Below are 20,215 nucleotides of genomic sequence, written 5' to 3'. Positions count from 1 at the left end.
CAGAAATCCGCCTGCCTCTGCCTCCCAAGTGCTGGGATTAAAGGCGTGTGCCACCATTGCCCGGCTAATTTTTTTAATATACAAGTATTTCCCTGGTCACCATCATCTATAGTTACTGCAAAATAAATTAAAGCAAACCCAGATTGTTCCCATTATTGACTTTTAGACAAAAGACTTCCAGCTACACATGTGATTTGTTAACAGTCGATGATTTTGAAAGCTGATCTAGGACTAAATACTAGGGGTGGGACGTGTCAGAGGTGAAGTCTGAGAGTGGAACTCAATGAATGGCATGCTAATGATTTCAAAAGAAAAGCAGCAAGCAAAAATACTGTTCAGCTCACAGGCTCCAACTGTCTAACTGCACGGTGTGTTTTAAAGAGGGAATGGTCTAAACTGTCCTGAAACGAGGAGTAAACATTGTCCTCGTGAGGATCGAAATGGTGCATTGGTTAAAAGTGCTCACTGCTCTCCCAGGAAACCCTGACTTCAGTTCCCAGCACTCACTCTGCCAGTAATTCCAGCTTCAAGGACTCTGATGCCCTCTTCTGGCTTCTATAGGCACTGCACACGGGGTCCATAGGACAACACAACACACTTCTGTCTGTCTGGGCTAAAAGCCTTGGAGGGAGAGTTTTCTTCTGTCACCTATTTTACCCCAATGTGTTTGCTTAGCACACTGTGCAGAAATGAGCTGCTAAGCTTCTCCAATAACAGACTATACTGGGACAGAGAGGCTATTTCTTTTGAAAACATTTGCTGAACTGAACCTATCACATGGAAGTCTACTGATGAGAGGTCCCTCCTGTGGTGGGACAGAGCTGCCTCCCTGTAGTCACCACACAGCTTGGAGGCAGTGGCTGCCATCACAACATAATAAATTCAAACACTTCTCTTTTATATTTTTAAAACGGGGTCTTTTTATGGAGCCCTGGCTTCCCTGGGATTTGCTCTGTAGACCAGGCTATCCGCCTGCCTCTGCCTCCCCAGTACTGGAATTAGAGCTTGAGCAGACGCAGACACACACAGACATACACCGACACAGACACACACAGACAGACAGACAGACAGACAGACAGACAGACAGACAGACAGACACACACACACACACACACAGACAAAGTCTCATTACTAGGCTTTGTTTCTTTTGAGGTGGGATATCCCTGTGTTTTGTGGGCCAGGAAGACCTTGACTTTGCTTCAACCTTCTGGTCTCAGGCTCCACTGTGATGGAACGCAGTGTAGGCTGCCACGGTCAACTACAGGTATACATTTTCACTCTTACACCCACACCCATGCCTTTAAAAACATCCCAAGCAATTTATGGAATGTCCCAATGGCAAAATCTTTAGTACCTGCTGTGAGAAGCAGGCCAGGGGCATGAGCATAAAGAACTCCATGGGCGTTGTTCCCAGTGCCAATAAAGCCACATGAAAGATCACTGTATGAACAGGGCAACATTTACCAGCTAAAAACTAACTACATGCAAACCAGTGAAGACTCCTTGTCTCCACTGCAAGCTCTCTTTCTGGGGCAGGAGAGGTTGCATCTGATAACTTGTTAATTGTAGCCCTAGTCAGAGGAGCCTTTCAAGTAGCTCCATTCATAGTGAAGACAATGTTGCTAAGTCACAGACCTTCCCTCCTGGAGAAACAGGAAAGCCCCACTGGCCCTGAAATATGCTAGTCTATTCATTGTCCCAAGAGGACCAAAGGTTACACAGCTCTGTATGAGGTAGCTCCTGCTTTTCTCTCTAGCAGCACAGAATACTATCCACCTCCAAAAAGGTGTTTTAGAAAAACCTCAGAATCTGAGGAATTCCTTTCCTCCCTCTGCTCTTCCCCATAATCCCTGAGAACACAGGCCCACACTGTCCCAGGAGGACATCAGGCCAGCAGAAACAAGGCAAAGCTGCCACCCAAAGAAGAGGAATCAATGAATCGAGCCTGTGAACACAGTAAGGGAAAACCAGGGCCAGCAATGAGAGGTGGGAAAGCCCTGGAATCATGCACATTTCCTCTGCTTCTGTTCTGAACCAGCCAGAAAGGGAAGCATATGCTCCACGCAGCATATGCTCCATGCCTGAGGCTCAACTGCCTACCAACGAGAGAAAGGCAGGCGGGAGCTGACAGAGGCCAGACCTACCCCAGGAAAGGCGTCTGGACACGAGCTCTTCCTTGCTTCCCAAAAGGACAGAGCAAGCTCGCCTGCAAATGCAGGACAGAAGCAGAAGGGATGGACACACAAACACACACTTAACTGGGGCTGGCTTACAGTTCTGAGGTTCAGCCCATTGTCATCATGACAGGAAGCATGCCAGCCTGCAGGCAGACATGGTGCTGGAGAAGGAGCTCAGAGTTCTACATCTTGATCCTAAGGCAGCCAGAAGGAGACTTATCTTCCATGGGCAGCCAGGAGGGTCTCTCTTTACTGAGCGAAGTTTGACCACAGGACCTTAAAGCCACCTCAACAGTGACACACTTCCTCCAACAATTAACTGTTTGCTTTTCTTGCCTTGATCATAGTGTCTTTTCATAACAATAAAACCCTAACTAATATAACATCTCTCCAGTACCACCACCTACCAAGCCAATAAATCTAAAAAAAAAAAAAAAAAAAGTAATAAAATAAAACAAAAATGCCAGGCTTGATGGTGTGCATCTAATCCCAGCACTCCCGAGAAAGACAAGCAGATCTCTGAGTTCCAGGCCAGTCAGGTCTATAAAGTGAGACCCTGCTGTCCAGACTGGCAGAGTGCAAACATTCTCTGACTGTTGTTACACGATGTCTGACTAGTAAGCGTCAGAATTAAAACTTCTTGGTGAGAGGTTTTCAAGAAGCAATACTTAGGTGTCAGCAAGAGAATTCATGCGATAAAGACACTTGCTGTCAGGGGCTCAATCCCTGGAGCCTACATGGAGGAAGGGAGAAACAACTCAAGAATTCCTCTGCACTCCATACAGTTGCTATAAAGCATTCAGGTTTGTATCTCACCATGACAAGTGTGGGGTTTGGAGATTTTTTGTTTTGTTTTGTTTTTTGGGTTTTTTTTTTTTTGTTGTTGTTGTTGTTGTTTTTCAAGACAGAGTTTCTCTGTGTAACCCTGGCTGTCCTGGAACTCACTCTGTAGACCAGGCTGGCCTCAAACTCAGAAATCCACCTGCCTCTGACTCCCAAGTGCTGGGATTAAAGGCGTGTGCCACCACTGCCTGGCTTGTTTTTGCTTTTTTGAAACAAGGTTTCTATGTAGCCCTGGCTGTTGTGGAACTCTGTATGTAGACCAGGCTGGCTATGAACTAAGAGATCCTCCTGCCTCTGCCTCCCGAATTCTGGAATTAAAGGCTTGTGGCATCAATGCCCAACAAATGTGTTTTTTTTAAAACCAATCATTCTTCACATAAATACAGCCAACATGTCACTGACAAATGTCAATCAAATAGCATTTTAAGATTTCAGAAAGTGTATTAAAAAGGCAATGGTGCCAAAAAAGAGCACACAGGGTAGAGCCACACTCAATACAAAGGCACTCAATACACACTCAACACACTCAATGAAAAGACACTCAATATACTCAATACACACAACACAAAGGCACTCAATATACTCAATATACTCAATACAAAAGCACTCAATATACTCAATACACACAACACAAAGGCACTGGCAGAGAGCACACACAGCAGAGCCATCCTCAATATAAAGGTACTGGTGAAGACTAGGAGAGAGGAAGTTCCAGGACTCTACCTGTCGGAAATATAGACTCTAGGGAGGAAGTTCAATCTCCTTCCCAAGGTCCAGGAGACCTTCTGAGCTCTGAAGGATGAAGCCGTTTCCTACCCAAAAGTCAACTGACACCTGTAAGTCGATGAACGATCAACCACAAGAGCAGGTGATCCTTTCCTTAACAGAATATGAGGCAAGTCTTCAAATGCACTAGGCTTATTCAAACCAGCACACATTGAGAAAGCTTACGTGAGAAGCGCCTCAGGATAAAACCTGTTTCCACAATTAGAATGGATTTCTACAACTTCATAAAAAGTTAACATCCAGATGGCACCGGAGACACATGACGACATACAAAATAATGTTCATGTGTCCTGAGCCACAGGATGGTGTTAGGAGCTTCCATGGATACCTGAGAATAAACAGAGGCAGTGCAGGAGGATTTAGGGGTGTCACTGCAGAGGGGAACCAAGAGCGACCAGGATGATATGATAAAGACTTGAAAGCAGAGGACTCTTGCTTATTTTCAGTGACACTGTGGGATTCTGAATAAGAAAGGTAAAAGGCTCCCGAATTTGACTAAATGACTCAGAGTCAGAGCATGATGGGGGACCAATGACATCCTAGTAACAGATGCATCTGGAAACCACAAAAAAACAGCCCAAGCCAAAGGAAACAAACCCTACAGGTAGAACTGAGTCTTCTCATTCACAAACAAAACTAAACTAAAGGATAAAACAATGGGATTGGGGGCTGGAGAAGACAGCCCAGTGGTTAGAGCAGGGCCTGCTCTTCCAGCACCCCCATGGCGGCTCTTAGAGGTCTGTAACTCCAGTTCCAGAGGATCAAATGACTTCTCCTCCTCCTGTCCCTCCTCCTCCTTTTTTCTTTTCCTTTTCTCTCTTTTTTTCTTTTTCTCTGTGTAACCCTGACTGGCCTGGAACTCAAGGATCCACCTGCCTTTGCCTCCTGAGTGTTGGGATTAAAGATTGGGGGTGGTGGCCTCTTTTAGTCTCCTTGGTTACTGCATGCACATGGAAAATAAATACACACATACACACACACACACACACACACACACACACACAGACAAAATACCCAGACACATAAAAATAAATTACTGCCTGCACTTGAGACAGAGATAGCAGGAACTTGCACTGCACTTGAAGACACACAAGTCGCATCCTCCCAGGTACTCAGTGCTTATCAGTTAATAAACACCACTCTACCTCCACCAATCCCCAGTTCTCACAACAGCGTCTAGGTGACAATTAACAAACTGTTGATGGCTGTGTGTGGTGATGCACACCTTTAATTCCAGCACCCACAAGGCAGAGGCAGGCAGACCTGAATTTGAGAACAGCTTGGTCATGTTTCAAGTTCTAGGATAGCCAGAGCTATACAGTGAGACCCTGTCCCAAAACAGACAAACTAAAAAAGGGCTAAGATGCAAATCAACTCTAAAAGAGGATTTTCCTGCACATGGGTATGTTTTCTGTTTACTTTCCTTTATGTTGATACTCATGTGTATACATGCCATAGTGCACATGTGGAGATTAGAATGCCTGCAAGAACTGGCTGTCCCCTTCTACCACGTGGGTACTGAGGGTCAAATTGTGGTCATCATCTTGGTACTGCAGAGCTATCTAGCTGGACCCATTTGTCTCTTTTGAAAGTACAGATCCAGGAAGCTGGTGAGGTGGCTCAGTGGTTAAGAACATTTGCTGTGGCAACTACGAGGGCCTGCATTGGTATTGCAGATTCATGTACCACGTTGGGTAAAGTCTTAGGAGCACTAAAATCCTAGTGCTGTGGAGGCAGACAGGGAGACTATTGGGGTTTGCTGGCTGCCAGTCTACTTCCCCTCCCATCCCCCAAAGTGAGCTCCATGTTCAGGAAAAGACCCTGCCTCAAAGGCAGAGAGTGATAGGACCCCTGACACTCTCCTCTGGCTTCCATATGTGTATTCACACCTGCACATATACCACCCCACCTGTCTTAGTCAGGGTTTCTATTCCTGCACAAACATCATGAGCATGAAGCAAGTTGGGGAGGAAAGGGTTTATTCAGCTTACTTCCATATTGCTATTGATCACCAGAGGAAGTCAGGACTGGAACTCAAGCAGGTCAGGAAGCAGGAGCTGATGCAGAGGCCATGGAGAGAGATGTTCTTTGCTGGCTTGCCTCTCCTGGTTTGCTCAGCCTGCTCTCTTATAGAACCCAAGACTTCCAGCCCAGGGATGGCCCCACCCACAAGGGGCCCTACCCCCTTGATCACTAATTGAGAAAAAGCCCCACAGCTGGATCTCATGGAGGCACTTCCCCAACTGAAGCTCCCTTCTCTGTGATAACTCCAGCCTGTGTCAAGTTAACACACAAAACCAGCCAGTACACCACCCCACCCCCAGATCCATCATCCCGTCCACAACTCCGCACATTAGGAAAGTGAGTTTCCTATGGGACTAAAGACTCTATACCTAAATATGCAGCGCTATGAAGATGACCTGTCATATGTACTGTTGAGGAGAGTATGGTCTTTCTTACTTCTCTGGACAGAGAGCCAGGAAGTACACAGAAGCTAGGAAGTCCAGAGACACAAAGCTAAGAGTGTGGGGCTGAAGTAAACAGACAAGCAGGCTGCAACTCTTTGTCCTTGGGTATAAATTCTTCTAAAATAGGATTTTGAACCCATAAGCCAGTAATAGGAACTCCACATGAAGGTGCAGAAACTAGGAAGGGATAAAAAAAAGTCCCTTGGACGATCCTATGGGAGAAGGTGGTGGGAAAAACCAAATGATGGCCCAGGACTATGTAAGACAGGCCAGGCTTAGCACCACAGTGTTACTATTCAGAGACTCCATCAGCACAGTATTTAAAGCTGCTTCTAACTGAGGTAACATGTTTCACCAACTGAAATTCTCTCCTTTTTTGCACATGAGAGTGGGGTAATCTTTAGGAAGTTTTGAAGACGGAACTCTCGAATGCTAACTTAATATTTTTATCTTGCATTAAAGCAATGGGAAGGGCAGTATGACTTACAATTGTTATTAAATAGGTGCTAGAATCCACTTCAGTTTGAATAACAGGTAATTTATTTGAGAAACTGGTTTAAGCATTAGTATTTTGAAATACACACTTAAAGAATAGCTTATGTACTCTGGGAATTAAGCAAACTTCATTAAGAATTAAGGTGCCTCCTTTGTACAATTCTAGAAGGAACTGTTTGGCAAAAGCTAAATTTATGTATATTCACAAGTTCCATGACTTCCAATGACTCTTCTTGTCCCGCCCTCCACTATTTCACGAGTGAGAAAACAATCAGTACAAAGTTTGCCCCCGTCCCCACTGCCCAGCAGCCAGCATCCACACCCCTACTCCTATCAGTGGGTGTTCAACTCCTCCACTTGGCAATTCTCCCTCTCTGTCTGGTCAGTTAATTCCTCTAGAAGACCACTGTCACCACATGCAGACATGCTAGAAAGTCATAGTGATGGCTGGCCTAGAACTCACTATGCAGACCAGGCTGGCCTCAAACTTGCAGTGATCTTCCTGCCTCTGCTTCCCTAGCATGGGGATTCCAGGTGTTCACCATCACACTTGGAAAATACACTGTCCTAAAACTGCAACTGGCCAGGCAGTGGTGGCGCACGCCTTTGATCCCAGCACTTGGGAGGCAGAGGCAGGCAGATTTCTGAGTTCAAGGCCAGCCTGGTCTACAGAGTGAGTTCCAGGACAGCCAAGGCTATACAGAGAAATTCTGTCTCGAAAAACAAACAAACAAAAAAAGTCCAAGTCTAACCTGTGCAGTAGGAATCAAGGTCAGCCGAGGCTGCCTGAGACCCTATGTCACAAAAGTAAAATAAGCAAACCTACACTTTTCTCTACTATGCATCCTACTCCCAAAAAAGGTTCTATTTTGTATCTAGCTGCACAAAATGTGAACCTGTGCTTTGACTGGCCCTCTCTTCTACATCCAATCCACCAAACTTATTTCCATCTAAAGATCCAGCCCAAAGTCATCCACATCACCCTCTCTCCACACCAGAATTCTAGTCAGGATTCCACACTGCCCGTACAGTGATAAAGGGCCCCAGTCTGTTCTCTTTGATTCACTTCCCTGATTTTCTGATATCCAGGAAGCAAGAGCAGCGTTAAGATTTTTGTTTTGTTTTAGTTTGGTTTTCTGATACAGGGTTTTTCTATGTATCCCTGGCTGTCCTAGAACTCACTCTGTAGACCAGGCTAGGCTTGAACTCAGAGATCCACCTGCTTCAGCTTGGGATTAAAGGCGTGTGCCACCACAGCCTGGCTGAGTTCTTTGTTTGAAAATCCCAAAGTTCAGCCCTGCTCACGATTCTCTCCTGTCCTCACTGTGGTGGTTTGAATGAGAATGTCCCCACAGGTGAGGCCTTGTTGAGGAAGTGTGTCAATGGGGTAGTGGACTTTAAGGTTTGAAAAGCCCAGTCTCCCTTGGTCTATTGCTTAGGCTGCAGCCCTAGCTCCTGCTCCAGCACCGTGAGTGAGTGCTGCTGTGCTCCGCCATGAGTGTGGGCTAAACCTTTGAACTGTAAGCAACACTCTATGTTTTCTTTATAAGAGTTGCCTTTAGTCATGGTGTCTTCTCACAGCAATAGCACAGTGACTAAGACACTCACAGTGTGACAGTCATTCATCTTCCTCCTTGCTGCCCAAGGGTCTCTGCATGTGAATCCTCACACGCTTCGTCAGTACGACAAAAGTCTCCTGATTACAGTAGTCATCTCTGTGGAGTTTATATGCCGTTGCTTGGTTGCTGTGTGATTTTACCTTGGCTTTTGCTTTTCTACTCCAGTATGAGCCCCACAGCGTTGGCACCCTTCCTTCAACCTACCAGGTTGCACTAGACCAGGTCAGCAGACACAGCAGCACACACAAACTTGGGTTTTGTATAGAAAGATCCTAGTGTTTCAGTTAGAAAGCGGTTCAAGCTGGGACACACAAACATTCTTTCAGGGAATCTTTCCAGGGGATCTCCGCCTAAATGAGATTTTCATAAGGTTTTTTAAGCAAACAATTGTTTGGATTTTTGGTTTTGTTTTTAAATAGTTATCTCAGCCAGGTGGCAGTGGCATGCCTTTCATCCCAGCATTCAGGAAGCAGAAGCAGGTGGATTTCTGAGTTCGAGGCCAGTCTGGTCTACAGAGTGAGTTCCAGGACAGCCAGGGCTACACAGAGAAACCCTGTCTCGGGGAAGAAAAGTATCTGAAGAAAGCTTCCCTCAGAACACCAGCTCTAATTACAAGTCAGGGGGAGGGAGCAATTAGAGTCTTTTAAAGCACTTCTATAGAAAACAACTTTAAACATTCAGTAGCTTGTTTTAAAAAGGAAATAGGCATAGTCCTAGCACATGGCAGAGGCAGGAAGATCAGGAGTTCAAGACCAGCCTGAGATACAAGGAACTCTGTCCCCAGCAGTCAACCAACCAACCTAAAGAGAACCGTCTCAATGACTATTTTCTATGTAAACTCTGAACTAGCAAACCAGCTAGCATGGGGATTTCAAAGCATTCTCTTTACACTTAGTGGTTTACCAGGCTCGAGAGACTGCATGTTTCGCTTATGCCGAAAACTAAGTATGGTTCTTTTTTTTTTTTAAAGATTTATTTTATTTATATGAGTACACTTGTAGCTGTTTCCAGACACACCAGAAGAGGGCATCAGATCTCTTTATGGATGGTTGTGAGCCACCATGTGGTTGCTGAGAATTGAACTCAGGACCTTTGGAAGAGCAGTCAGTGCTCTTAACCACTGAGCCATCTCTCCAGCCCTAAGTATGGTTCTTAACATCCATGCTACTGCCTAAACTCCAACTCAGCAGATCTGGCACCTTCTTCTGGACTCTGCAAGCACCAGTGCTCATAAGAACAAACCCTCCCCATGCTACATAATTGGAAATAAAATAAAATTGATACAACAACAAAAACTTAGTGGTTTATTAAAAAGAATAGTTTTATGTGTATCTTAAAGAAAGTTGTGAAGGTCCCTAGCCCAGAGCTCCAGTTACTAAGGAAGGAAGGAACAATACCCACAGCAGATTAGCAAGGTGTGCATGGAGGTTCCACGGACATAGCAGAACCGGCACTGAGACTGGGACAATCAAGGCTGATCAGAAATGTCGCCTCGGCCTGATGCCAGGTATAGTGGCCACAGGGTGCTACATTTTAAAAGTATTTATTTACTTAATGTATGTAAGTGTTCTGTGTGCATGTATGCCTGTGCACCCGTCTGGTGCCTGTGGAAGCCAGGAGTGGGTGCTGGATCCTATGAAACAGGAGTTATAGACAGCTGTGAGCCACCATGTGGGTGCTGGGTCTCTGAAAGAGCAGCAAAGCTCTTAACCACTGAGCCACCTCTTCAGACTCAATGTTCTACATTTTATAATCTGTGACTCCAGGGGCTAGAGAGATGGCTCAGCAGTTAACAGCACTTGTTGCTCTTACAGACTGGGGTTCAACTCCCAGTGTTCACATGGTGGCTCACAACCATCTATAACCTCAGTTCCAGCGGATCCAACAAGCATGCATATGGTTTACATCCATGCACATAGGCAAAACACATGTTATTTTTTAAAAAGAATTTGTGGCTCCAAACACTTATTAATCAATACTTCATTGCATGTAATAGGGAACAAAGGGACTAGAAAAGGAGTCCTTGCTAAGCATAAAATCCTGAGCCCTAAAATAATAGCATTTAGCCACACTTTTGACTTTTTATGTAGCCCTGCACAAATCCCACGCCATCCCCAATACTCTAATAACCCCACGTGCATGCTCCTGCTCTATCTGCTTAGACCTGTGGAAGAAGATCTAAGCCTCTGGCCACAGCCTCACAGCATCAGTTCTGTAAAGACAGGGCCTTAAGGTGGGACCAATGCACTGCTAAGAGTGTGCTGAGTCAGTCACTAAGAACTGAGATCACGCCAAGAGCCATGCCCCTGCCTCCTCACCAGTGCCCTTCCTAAAAGGCCAAGCTGACCCAACCTAAGCCAACTAGCAAGGGAAGGACTACGAAAATGACAAGCGCCCAAGGAAAACCCAAATCTCCTTGGTGCTGAGACTCAGTTCCATCCTTGAAGAGCCAAATGAAGAGTGTTAGGGGAAAGCCTGCCAAAGAATGTAGCAGAGCACCTAACACATCAGGGGCTCAACTTCTCCATGGCACCAGCCCGTCCAATCTTATGACTGACACTCTGAATTGACAGGACAGTTTTACGAGTGCCAAAACAACTGGGTTTTTTTTGTTGTTGTCTTTTTAAGGAAAGATTAAATCAAAGGGAGAAAAGGAGCCTGATTTCTAGCGTAATTCTGCCGTCCTGGGACTGGGTAGGAATGCACCTACTATGAAATCTTCCCACACTCCTGAGTAACTAGCAGAGGCACGTCCCATACACTCCCCGAATATCTAAGCTGGCAAGAACAAGTGTTATTCAGAGACCTCAGCCCTGGGACAATAGCTCCTGTCAGTCAACTATGGTTCTCACGACTCTTCAACTTCATCCCAAACACAAATCACACCTGTGCAAGGACCTGAGAAAAGTACACCATGGATTCACACATGCCACAGTGATGCTGGACAGGTACCAATACTAATATCGACAATAAAACACAAACTTATTTATTTTCTTGTTTATTTATTTATACAGAATCTCTTTTTTTAAAGAGTTAATTTATTTATTATATGCAGTGTAATTTATAGTAGTAGTAATTTATTTATTATATGTAATGAAGACACTGTAGCTGTCTTCAGACACTCCGGATGAGGGCGTCTGATCTTGTTAAGGATGGTTGTGAGCCACCATGTGGTTGCTGGGATTTGAACTCAGGACCTTTGGAAGAGCAGTCAGTGCTCTTAACCACTGAGCCATCTCTCCAGCCCCAGAATCTCTTTATGCAGCCCTGGCGGCCCTAGAACTTTCTATGTAGACCAGGCTGACCTTGAACTCACAGAGAACCATCTGCCTCTGCCTCCCAAATGCTGGGATTAAAGATGTGCACCACCTATAATTTTATTTTTACTGCAAAGATTTAGATGAGCATATGACCCTAGGCATTTACCCAGCAGTGTGACAAAGAACGTGGGACACTGGTAACATATGTCCTTCATGAGAAGCCAGAGGTCAGCAGTCTCTCACTCACCTGAGGCCAACGGTCGAATCCACTCTTTGCTATTTAGGTCTAGCCTCCAGAGGTCATTGAAGGCGGCATTGCAGCTGCTCTGGGTGCAGCCTCCAAAGACATACATCGACTGATTGGCATCATAATAGCACGCACCTACGGGGTAAAGGAAAACAACACACAACGGACTGGACCTTAATTTTGAGATATCTTTAACATTTAACCATAACTCTTTTTTTTTTTTTCAAAACTCAATTATTTCTCACATTGAACAACTCTGGACCAGGCACCAAAGTTCTCTCATTTGCAGCTTGTCTAAGGCTGACTAGTATCTTATTATCACGGAAAAATAGCCTAGAGAAAAGCTGTGAACATTTCTCTTTTATTATTTAAAAATTTCTAAATCTTATTTTATGTGTATGGGTGTCTTTTTTGCATGTATGTCATTTGCATCATGTGTGTGCAGTGCTCATGGAGGCCAGAAGAGGCTGTCAGACTCCCCTGAACTGGAGTCAGACAATTATTAGCTGCCATTACAGTGCTAGGAATGCAGTCTTCCACAAGAGCGCATAGTGCTCTTTAACAGACACGCCATCTTCCCATCCCCTAAACAGTTTATTTCTGAGCACTAAGCACACCACCAATGACATCACAGAGAGAGATGGCATAATTCCAGGAAGAGCAACACGATGGCATTCAGAGAAAAGCACCTTTCAGTCCGGCTGATCTAAATCCTGTGCTCTAAGGCACAGAAAGCCGAGCGTCCACAAAAGTCCTTCCTCTATCCTCCGAGGGCTTTTCTCTGAGCTGTATTTCCAAATGTTACCTAAAACACAAATCTGTGTATGAAACACAACAACATCAAGTGTGAAAACAATGTTAGCCCTGTGAACACCATACAGACACCACTGCGTCTACATCAACATGGGCTCTGTGAGGTACAGCAAAGGAAACAGCAGGTCCGGCCCAAAGCAACTGAAGGAAGAAGCACACGACTGAACCCCTAGGCATGCTGGCTGGTACAGGCTAAATTAGGATATTAAAGACCCTGAAGAGAACCAAGGCCACAGAAGAGCTGCAGTTAGTTGATTGTATGCTCATCATAAGAGCACTCCCAAGAAACCCAGAAAGACCTAATGTGGAGTTCAGATGAGAGGCAGAAAAGAGCTCTGCCCTGGTATCTCCCTGAGGCTCATCCAGTTGCTGACCTAAGGAGAAGATGAACATAAGCCCTGCAGCCTCACATGCCCACCTGGACTCTAGGAAGAGACTGAGCAAGCTTCCCCATGTCCATATCATGAACACAGGCTGGGGGGAGTTATCTCTCCTTTCTCACGTAAACCCAACAGTTGGTGTGACTTGAAAGGAAGGGCAAAGAGTAAAGAATCCACTATCCTGAGATGCTTGTACTTGGCTGCAGTTTAGTCTTCTTCGACACTATTTTAAGATCTCTTTGCAAATTCGATGCCATTTGCTCAAGTTCAGAGAAAGGGAGATGTTCAAAACCATATTTGCTGCCGTGGTTAGTTACAGCGGTGGTGTGCACCAGCTCTGAGGCACCCCATTTCTCTCATTCAGCCAGCTGTTAGGCCTCTAAGCAAGCTCGTTACCCAGGCCATGTCAGAAACCAGCTGAATAAAACCATGTGCTTCATTAGTTGCCCCAGTAATCCCAGTAAAGGAGCAAATGACCACATGGCTGTCACTGCATGTCTTAGTCAGGGTTTCTATTCCTGTACAAACATCATGACCAAGAAGCAAGTTGAGGAGGAAAGGGTTTATTCAGCTTACTTCCATATTGCTGTTTATCACCAAGGAAGGCAGGATTGGAACTCAAGCAGGTCAGGAAGCAGGAGCTGATGCAGAGGCCATGGAGAGATGTTCCTTACTGGCTTGCCTCTCCTGGCTTGCTCAGCCTGCTCTCTTATAAAACCCAAGACTTCCAGCCCAGGGATAGCACCACCCACAAGGGGCCCTACCCCCTTGATCACTAATTGAGAAAAAGCCCCACAGCTGGATCTCATGGAGGCACTTCCCCAACTGAAGCTCCCTTCTCTGTGATAACTCCAGCCTGTGTCAAGTTGACACACAAAACCAGCCAGTACACTGCATTAACAACAAAAATACAGCACTATGACATGTGACATACTGGCTCTCACGCTTGCCCAGCACCCACTCCAGTGACACAGGAGTTTTAAGTGTTCTGGGTTGTTTTTTGGGGGAAGTGGGTGGGTGGGGGGCAGTTGCTTATTTGTAGACAGAATCTATGTAGCCCTGGCTGTCCTGGAACTCTCTACATAGACTAGGCTGGCCTATATTTCACAGAGCCTCCTGCCTCTGCCTACTAAATGCTGAGATTAAAGGTGTGCACCACTATGCCCAGCCTTTAAATCTTAACCCTTCCAGAGCTGGTGAAATGGATCAGCAATTAAGAGCACTGGCTGTTCTTCCAGAGGTCACGACTTCAATTCTCAACCACCAAGTGGTGGCTCACAACCATCTATAAAGGGATCTGATGCCCTCTTCTGACATGCAAGTTGTACCTGCAGCAGAGCACTCTACATAAAAAAAGATTATTTAAAATCACTGGGTGTTCTTCCAGAGGACTAGGGTTCAATTCCCAGCACCCACACGGAGGTTCATAAATAATATCCCTAACTCCAGTTCCAGGAATTTGATGCCCTCTTCTGGTATTTGAGGGCACTGCATGCACATGATGCAAAGACATACATGCAGGCAAAACACCCATACATATAAAATAAAAAATAATTTAAAATATTATAATAATAATTTTGAATCTATACTTAAATGAGTTACTTTGTCTTCACAACAATGAAGTCTATTTTAGGGGGCTGCAGAGATGGCTCAGCGGGTAAGAGCACTGACTGCTCTTCTGAAGGTCCTGAGTTCAAATCCCAGCATCCACATGGTGGCTCACAGCCATCTGTAATGAGATCTGATGTGCTCTTCTGGTGTGTCTGAAGACAGCTACAGTGTACTTATGTATAATAAATAAATCTTTAAAAAAAAAAAAGAAAGTCTATTTTAAAAGTAGAGTCTAGCATGTTGTACAAAGCAAGTTCCAGCTCACACTGTGAGCTCCTATCTCAAAATAAAATATAAATAAATAGAGTAAAAAGTAGAGTCTAATAAAATTCCATTGCTTATATTTGTTAAGAACTACAAATAACAAAACAATTAAGTTAAAGGGCTGGAGAGGAGTGAGGATAATTCCCAGTGCTACATCCATTCCCATTAAGGAAACTCAGTAGCTCCAGGTTATCTTGGTTTCCCTATGCAGCCCAAGCTTGCCTTGAGCTTGTGGTGAGCCTCCTAAGCACTAGAAATACAGGTATAGCCATACACATAGCTTACACACCTGGGTCGTCACAGACATGGAATGGACAAATAACTCCACTGATAGAGACATTGTGAGGAACTACCTGACAGTCCTTTAGAGCTTCTGAAGTGTAACTGTTGTTCATTACAGTAACACCTGGTAAAGTGAATCCAGGCCAGCTCACCAGCTCAGTGTGGTAAGGTGCTTGCTGTCAGGCCTGATGACCCAGGAACCCCATGGTAGTGCACACATATACAGTAAGTAAAATAAATGATGCGGCAAGCCCGATTTCCTTATAGGATTGTAAAATCTAGCTTATGTTGCCCTTCGTCTACGCAGACTCTTAATAGCAGCTTCCCTCATGTAGCAAAAGAGCAGAGTGCCTTTATTTTTCAAAGAGATAGCAAACATTCTTCTCCTCTATTTGGATTGAAAACTCCAGCCAGTTGGGCCCCATGAGGTCCTTCACATGTATTTTAATCCTATACTAAAATAGTGCAGGCTGCACTTTCCTGCTTTTCTCTGAACAAACAAAGGTTTCTGAAGTAGGAAATAGGACCGACAGCTAAGGTACTGAAACATGAGTGACAGAGTTGAGTTTCAGTGACCAGCGAAGCTGAGAGAGAAAAGGAGTAAATCTGGAACACAATGTTTAGAACTAAGATATAACAGAACGAGAACACAGCACACTACTGCACACGATGCTTGCTTAGTCCTAAGCTCAAGGACAACACGGTCCAAATAACGAATGCCAGGCCAGCTAAGGTAACATAGCAAAACTCTGTCTCAAAATCAGAAAGAAAACAGGAATTCAAACAGTCTAACAAGCATCCCATTCACTCTGCTTACTGCCTGCTTGGATGAGAAGCTTCGTGGCGACAGTGGCGGGAACGCCCCATGAGATGAGGACTGTGAGCAACCTCAGTCCTACCCTGACCTTGCTGTTTACCCATGTTCGCCACCCAAAGAGGTTTTCCTTCCAGAGCACCTAGACCTCTGGAATGTTGCAGCAGTCAGAGCTCACAGCACTGTTTGTACTTCACTAAGATCATAGAGCCTGTGTGTCCCCACCTGTTAAATCCCCAAACTCGTCCACGAACAACTATAACAAAGACACTTATCTCAAGTTGCCAACATTATCCAGGCAGACATGGCCATGATGTACCTGCATGCAAGCTAACAGTCTCCATAGACCACAATAGTTTCCTACTGAAGCACAATCTTCTTAGGTGCAAGATTTTCAGGAACCTGCATCTTTTCAGTGTCTGAAGAGGCCCAGACGGTCCTGGCTGAGCTGCACTCTGATGTCAGAGCTTCAGATGTTAAACTCTCTTGTTTCCCTGCTGCCACCAGGGAAAGGCCCTGAGGCCTTTATCCCAGGCTGGAAGAGATGATGGTGTCATGTGTCTCCCAGCTACAAGCTGGAACCTATTTGATAAGGCCTATAATTACATAACTCAAGACAGCCAAGGGTGGGGATTGCCTGGGCATGCAGACTCCTGTAGGTGCCAGATCAGCAGTGTGTGGAGCTACCTGACTATATGAGAAGCCTAAGCACTTCAAGGCTTACAATGTTGGGAATTGTTTATAGTAATCTGGCAAGAGTATCCGCCATTAACCAAGGCTGTCATGGTTAGGCTTGCAGACATTCACCAAGTCAAACTTCACCTGCTTTTTCTGTCCCCCAGCTTTTAACATAGGAAAGATCTTGTGCTTGGCATATATTTCTTATGCCCGTGGCTTTTTAAGTTGTTTTTTTTTTTCAGTGTGTGTGTGCACACACAGCATGGCACATGTGTGGAAGTTGGATAACTTGCAGGAGTTGGTTCTCTCCACTGTGTGGCTCCTAGTAATTGAACTTCAGTTTTTAGGCTTGGTGGTAGGTATCTTTCCCTGCTAAACCATATTTGTTGCTGTTTAAGCCTACAAATCTTGACAATTATTAAAATCTGTTAATACTGATGTAGGAGATGCTCAAACAGAATTGAAGGACTCACTGGTAGATCTGCTTAGGAGACATTAAGGCACAAAATAGAACTTAAGGGAGTGCCCTCTAAACACCGAAAAGAAGCATAGTCTCCTGGCCAGGCCTGCCAGACAGATGGGATTTAGGATGTAAGGATGCTAATGCTCACCCACCAAATCAACCTGCCATGGGGCCCTACTCTCATAACAAAGGAGTCAACTCTGTCTTTCAACAAGACATAAGGCCCAGCCCCGTAACAGCTCTAGGGGGCGACACAGGTTCACGGCCACTGTAAAGTCCTGGCCCCTCAGTTCTCTTCTTGAGGAAAGCATAATTCTGTCAGATGAGTAACAACTATCTGAAAAAGAATAACACTGGTGTACTAACACAATTCTGCCAATATCTTTGCTGTGTAGAAGTCCTGTCTGCCTAAGTGGCTAGACTTGAAGTCTCCTGACTCTGTCTAAATTGTTCAAAGTGTGAGCCAGGGTGGGGTGGGGGAGCCAGGACCTGAAAGATATGTAAGGATGACAGAGTATGTGAAATGTATAAGCCTAAGTAAGATGTATATGAGCTAGAAGATCTTCTATTTGAGGCTGGCTCCTTTTGGGGCATTAGCCACAGCCAGACATTCATTATGTTAAAGAGTTTGTTCTCATTGGAAAGGCATAGTAACTCTAAAACTAACTATGAACTAGAACTAGGTGCTAAGTACAAGGACATCTACCATGTGGGACCTATCTATCCTCTAGGGACAAGCGCTGGAGGAGACATTAGGATTGTTTCTCAACCACACTTCATAAACAATTTGCCACATACATCTTACAAATAAAGAAACTGGGTAAGAAGCCGGAGGAACTTGATTCCCAGATGCAAAGATCTTTGCTGTTGGTTGACAAAAGCTTCTCTAACAGATGGTGAGGAAGGTGCTGGTGTTCAGAGAAGAGCAGAAAGAAGTGTAGTCTCCACAGTGGAGAGGTCAGGGCAGTGTGTGAACGGTGTGGCTTTTCCTGTTGTAGGAAGTAGGGTCTAGCTTTAGTTCTATCCAGCTTGAGGTAGAGAGACAGGAAGAGGACACTCAGAAGGGAGGGGGTGGCAGAACTCCATTCTTGCTTGCCTTGCACCACAGGGGAAAAAGAGAGGGTTGTACTGACAGGTGTAATGATTGAGAAAAGGAAAACAGAAAAGATCAGAGGCACAAAAGAAACTGGCTTTCTGTTCTGTTTTACGCAGAATCTCGTGTAGCCCAGGCTGACCTCAAACTCATTAAGTAGCCAGGGTTGTCCTTGAGCTCCCGATCCTCCTTGATCTACGAAGTACAAAGCTATACTACCACATCCAGCTTTGTATCTTGAGGGCAAGAATTGAGAATGAATCCAATGCCTCGAGCCTGTGTATTTAAGATGATGGTGACAGTCACTAAGTTAAGGAAGGGAAACAGTCGGGGGTGGGGCTATGCTCCACTTTTAGCTAAATGAGTATGAACATCCAGTATCTCCATGGTAACATAAGTGAAGAATTAAAAATGCAGATCTTGAGCCAACATGAAGTAGGGATAAGAAAGAAAACTGATGGATCAAAATAGATACATCATAGAGAAAGGGAGGAGCTGAGGGGGAAAATTAAATCCTTTAGTTCTCTTTTAACTTTAAAATTACATTTATTAGCTGGGCAGTGGTGGTGCACACCTTTAATTCTAGCACTTGGGAGGCAGAGGCAGGCAGATCTCAGAGTTTGAGGCCATCCTGGTCTACAGAGCAAGTCCCAGGACAGCCAGGGCTACCCAGAGAAATCCTGTCTCCAAAACAAACAATAACAAATTTCACTCATCCATCTATCCATCCATCCATCCATACATACATACATACATGCATCCAGCCATCCTGTTTATGTGTGTAGGAATACCTGTGCCAAGGTGCATGTGTGGAGGTAAGAGCACAGCTCTCTCCATCTACCATGTGGGTTCTAGGGATCAAACTCAGGCTGTCAGCCTTGGTTGCAAGCACCCTTACCTGTTGAGCCATCGCACCAGGCCTCAAATTATTAATTTTATTTATTTATTTATTTATTTATTTATTTATTTATTTATTTATTTATTGGTTTTTTGAGACAGGGTTTCTCTGTGTAGCCATGGCTGTCCCGGAACTCACTCTGTAGACCAGGCTGGCCTCGAATGCAGAAATCCTCCTGTCTCTACTTCCCAAGTGCTGGGATTAAAGGCATGCATCACCACTGCCCAGCTTATTTTTATTTTTTAAAGATTTATTTATTTATTTGTATGTGAGTACACTGTAGTTGTCTTCAGACACACCAGAAGAGCCATTAGATCCCATTACAGATGGTTGTGAGCCACCATGAGGTTGCTGGGAATTGAACTCTGGACCTCTGGAAGAGCAGTCAGTGCTCTTACTGCTAAGCCATCTCTCAATCCTGAATTCTTAATTTTTAATCTATGTTCCAAATTGCCCGTTTTTCTATAACAGTCCTTTGTAGTTTTCCAGTCAGAACCAGAGTTGGTTCTCCTTCTTCATGTGGGTCCTAGAGATGGAACTCAGATAATGGCAGCAGGGCAGCAAGCCCCTCCACCCGCTGAGCTACCTCAATTGCTCTCAGAAGCCCAGTGTCCTTCACTGTCACACACTCATTTCTGATTTCAGCAAGTCCCATGGAGGGCCACAGGAGCCCCTCCTGAGCAGCACAAGTGAATGGGTAGCTCCCCGAGAGCTGCGTGCAACACTTCATCTGTCCCCTTGGTCTACTCTCATCCAACCCCAAAGCAATAAACAAGTCTAAGTGTAGCCAGAGATCCAGGGTAGGTAGCACTGACCAAGAGACTAGGAAGGAAGAGATACACCTACCCCGGGGATTGTGAAGACTACTCTGGCTTCCGTCTCAGACACCCTCTCAGCTCTACAGTAAGCAGCTAACAGTGTGACTGGTTCTACCAAGAGGTCTGCGAATGCCGGGTGGTGGTGGTGCACGCCTTTAATCCCAGCACTTGGGAGTGTAGAGGCAGGCGGATTTCTGAGTTCGAGG

At 45.0% G+C, this 20,215-nt stretch overlaps 1 protein-coding gene across 1 annotated transcript in view; it reads right to left on the bottom strand.

The window, feature by feature from the left end:
* Nucleotides 1–20,215, bottom strand: part of Fbxo42 (F-box protein 42) — a 54,374-nt gene that overhangs the window by 13,902 nt on the left and 20,257 nt on the right. Inside the window, exon 4 of the mRNA XM_031379324.1 lies at nucleotides 11,896–12,030. Coding sequence (XP_031235184.1) covers nucleotides 11,896–12,030 — 135 coding nt within the window. The remainder of the gene's footprint in view (nucleotides 1–11,895; nucleotides 12,031–20,215) is intronic.

Source organism: Mastomys coucha, unplaced genomic scaffold (assembly GCF_008632895.1).
Source record: "Mastomys coucha isolate ucsf_1 unplaced genomic scaffold, UCSF_Mcou_1 pScaffold18, whole genome shotgun sequence".
NCBI lineage: Eukaryota > Metazoa > Chordata > Mammalia > Rodentia > Muridae > Mastomys > Mastomys coucha.
This window is presented reverse-complemented; position numbering and strand designations above follow the sequence as displayed.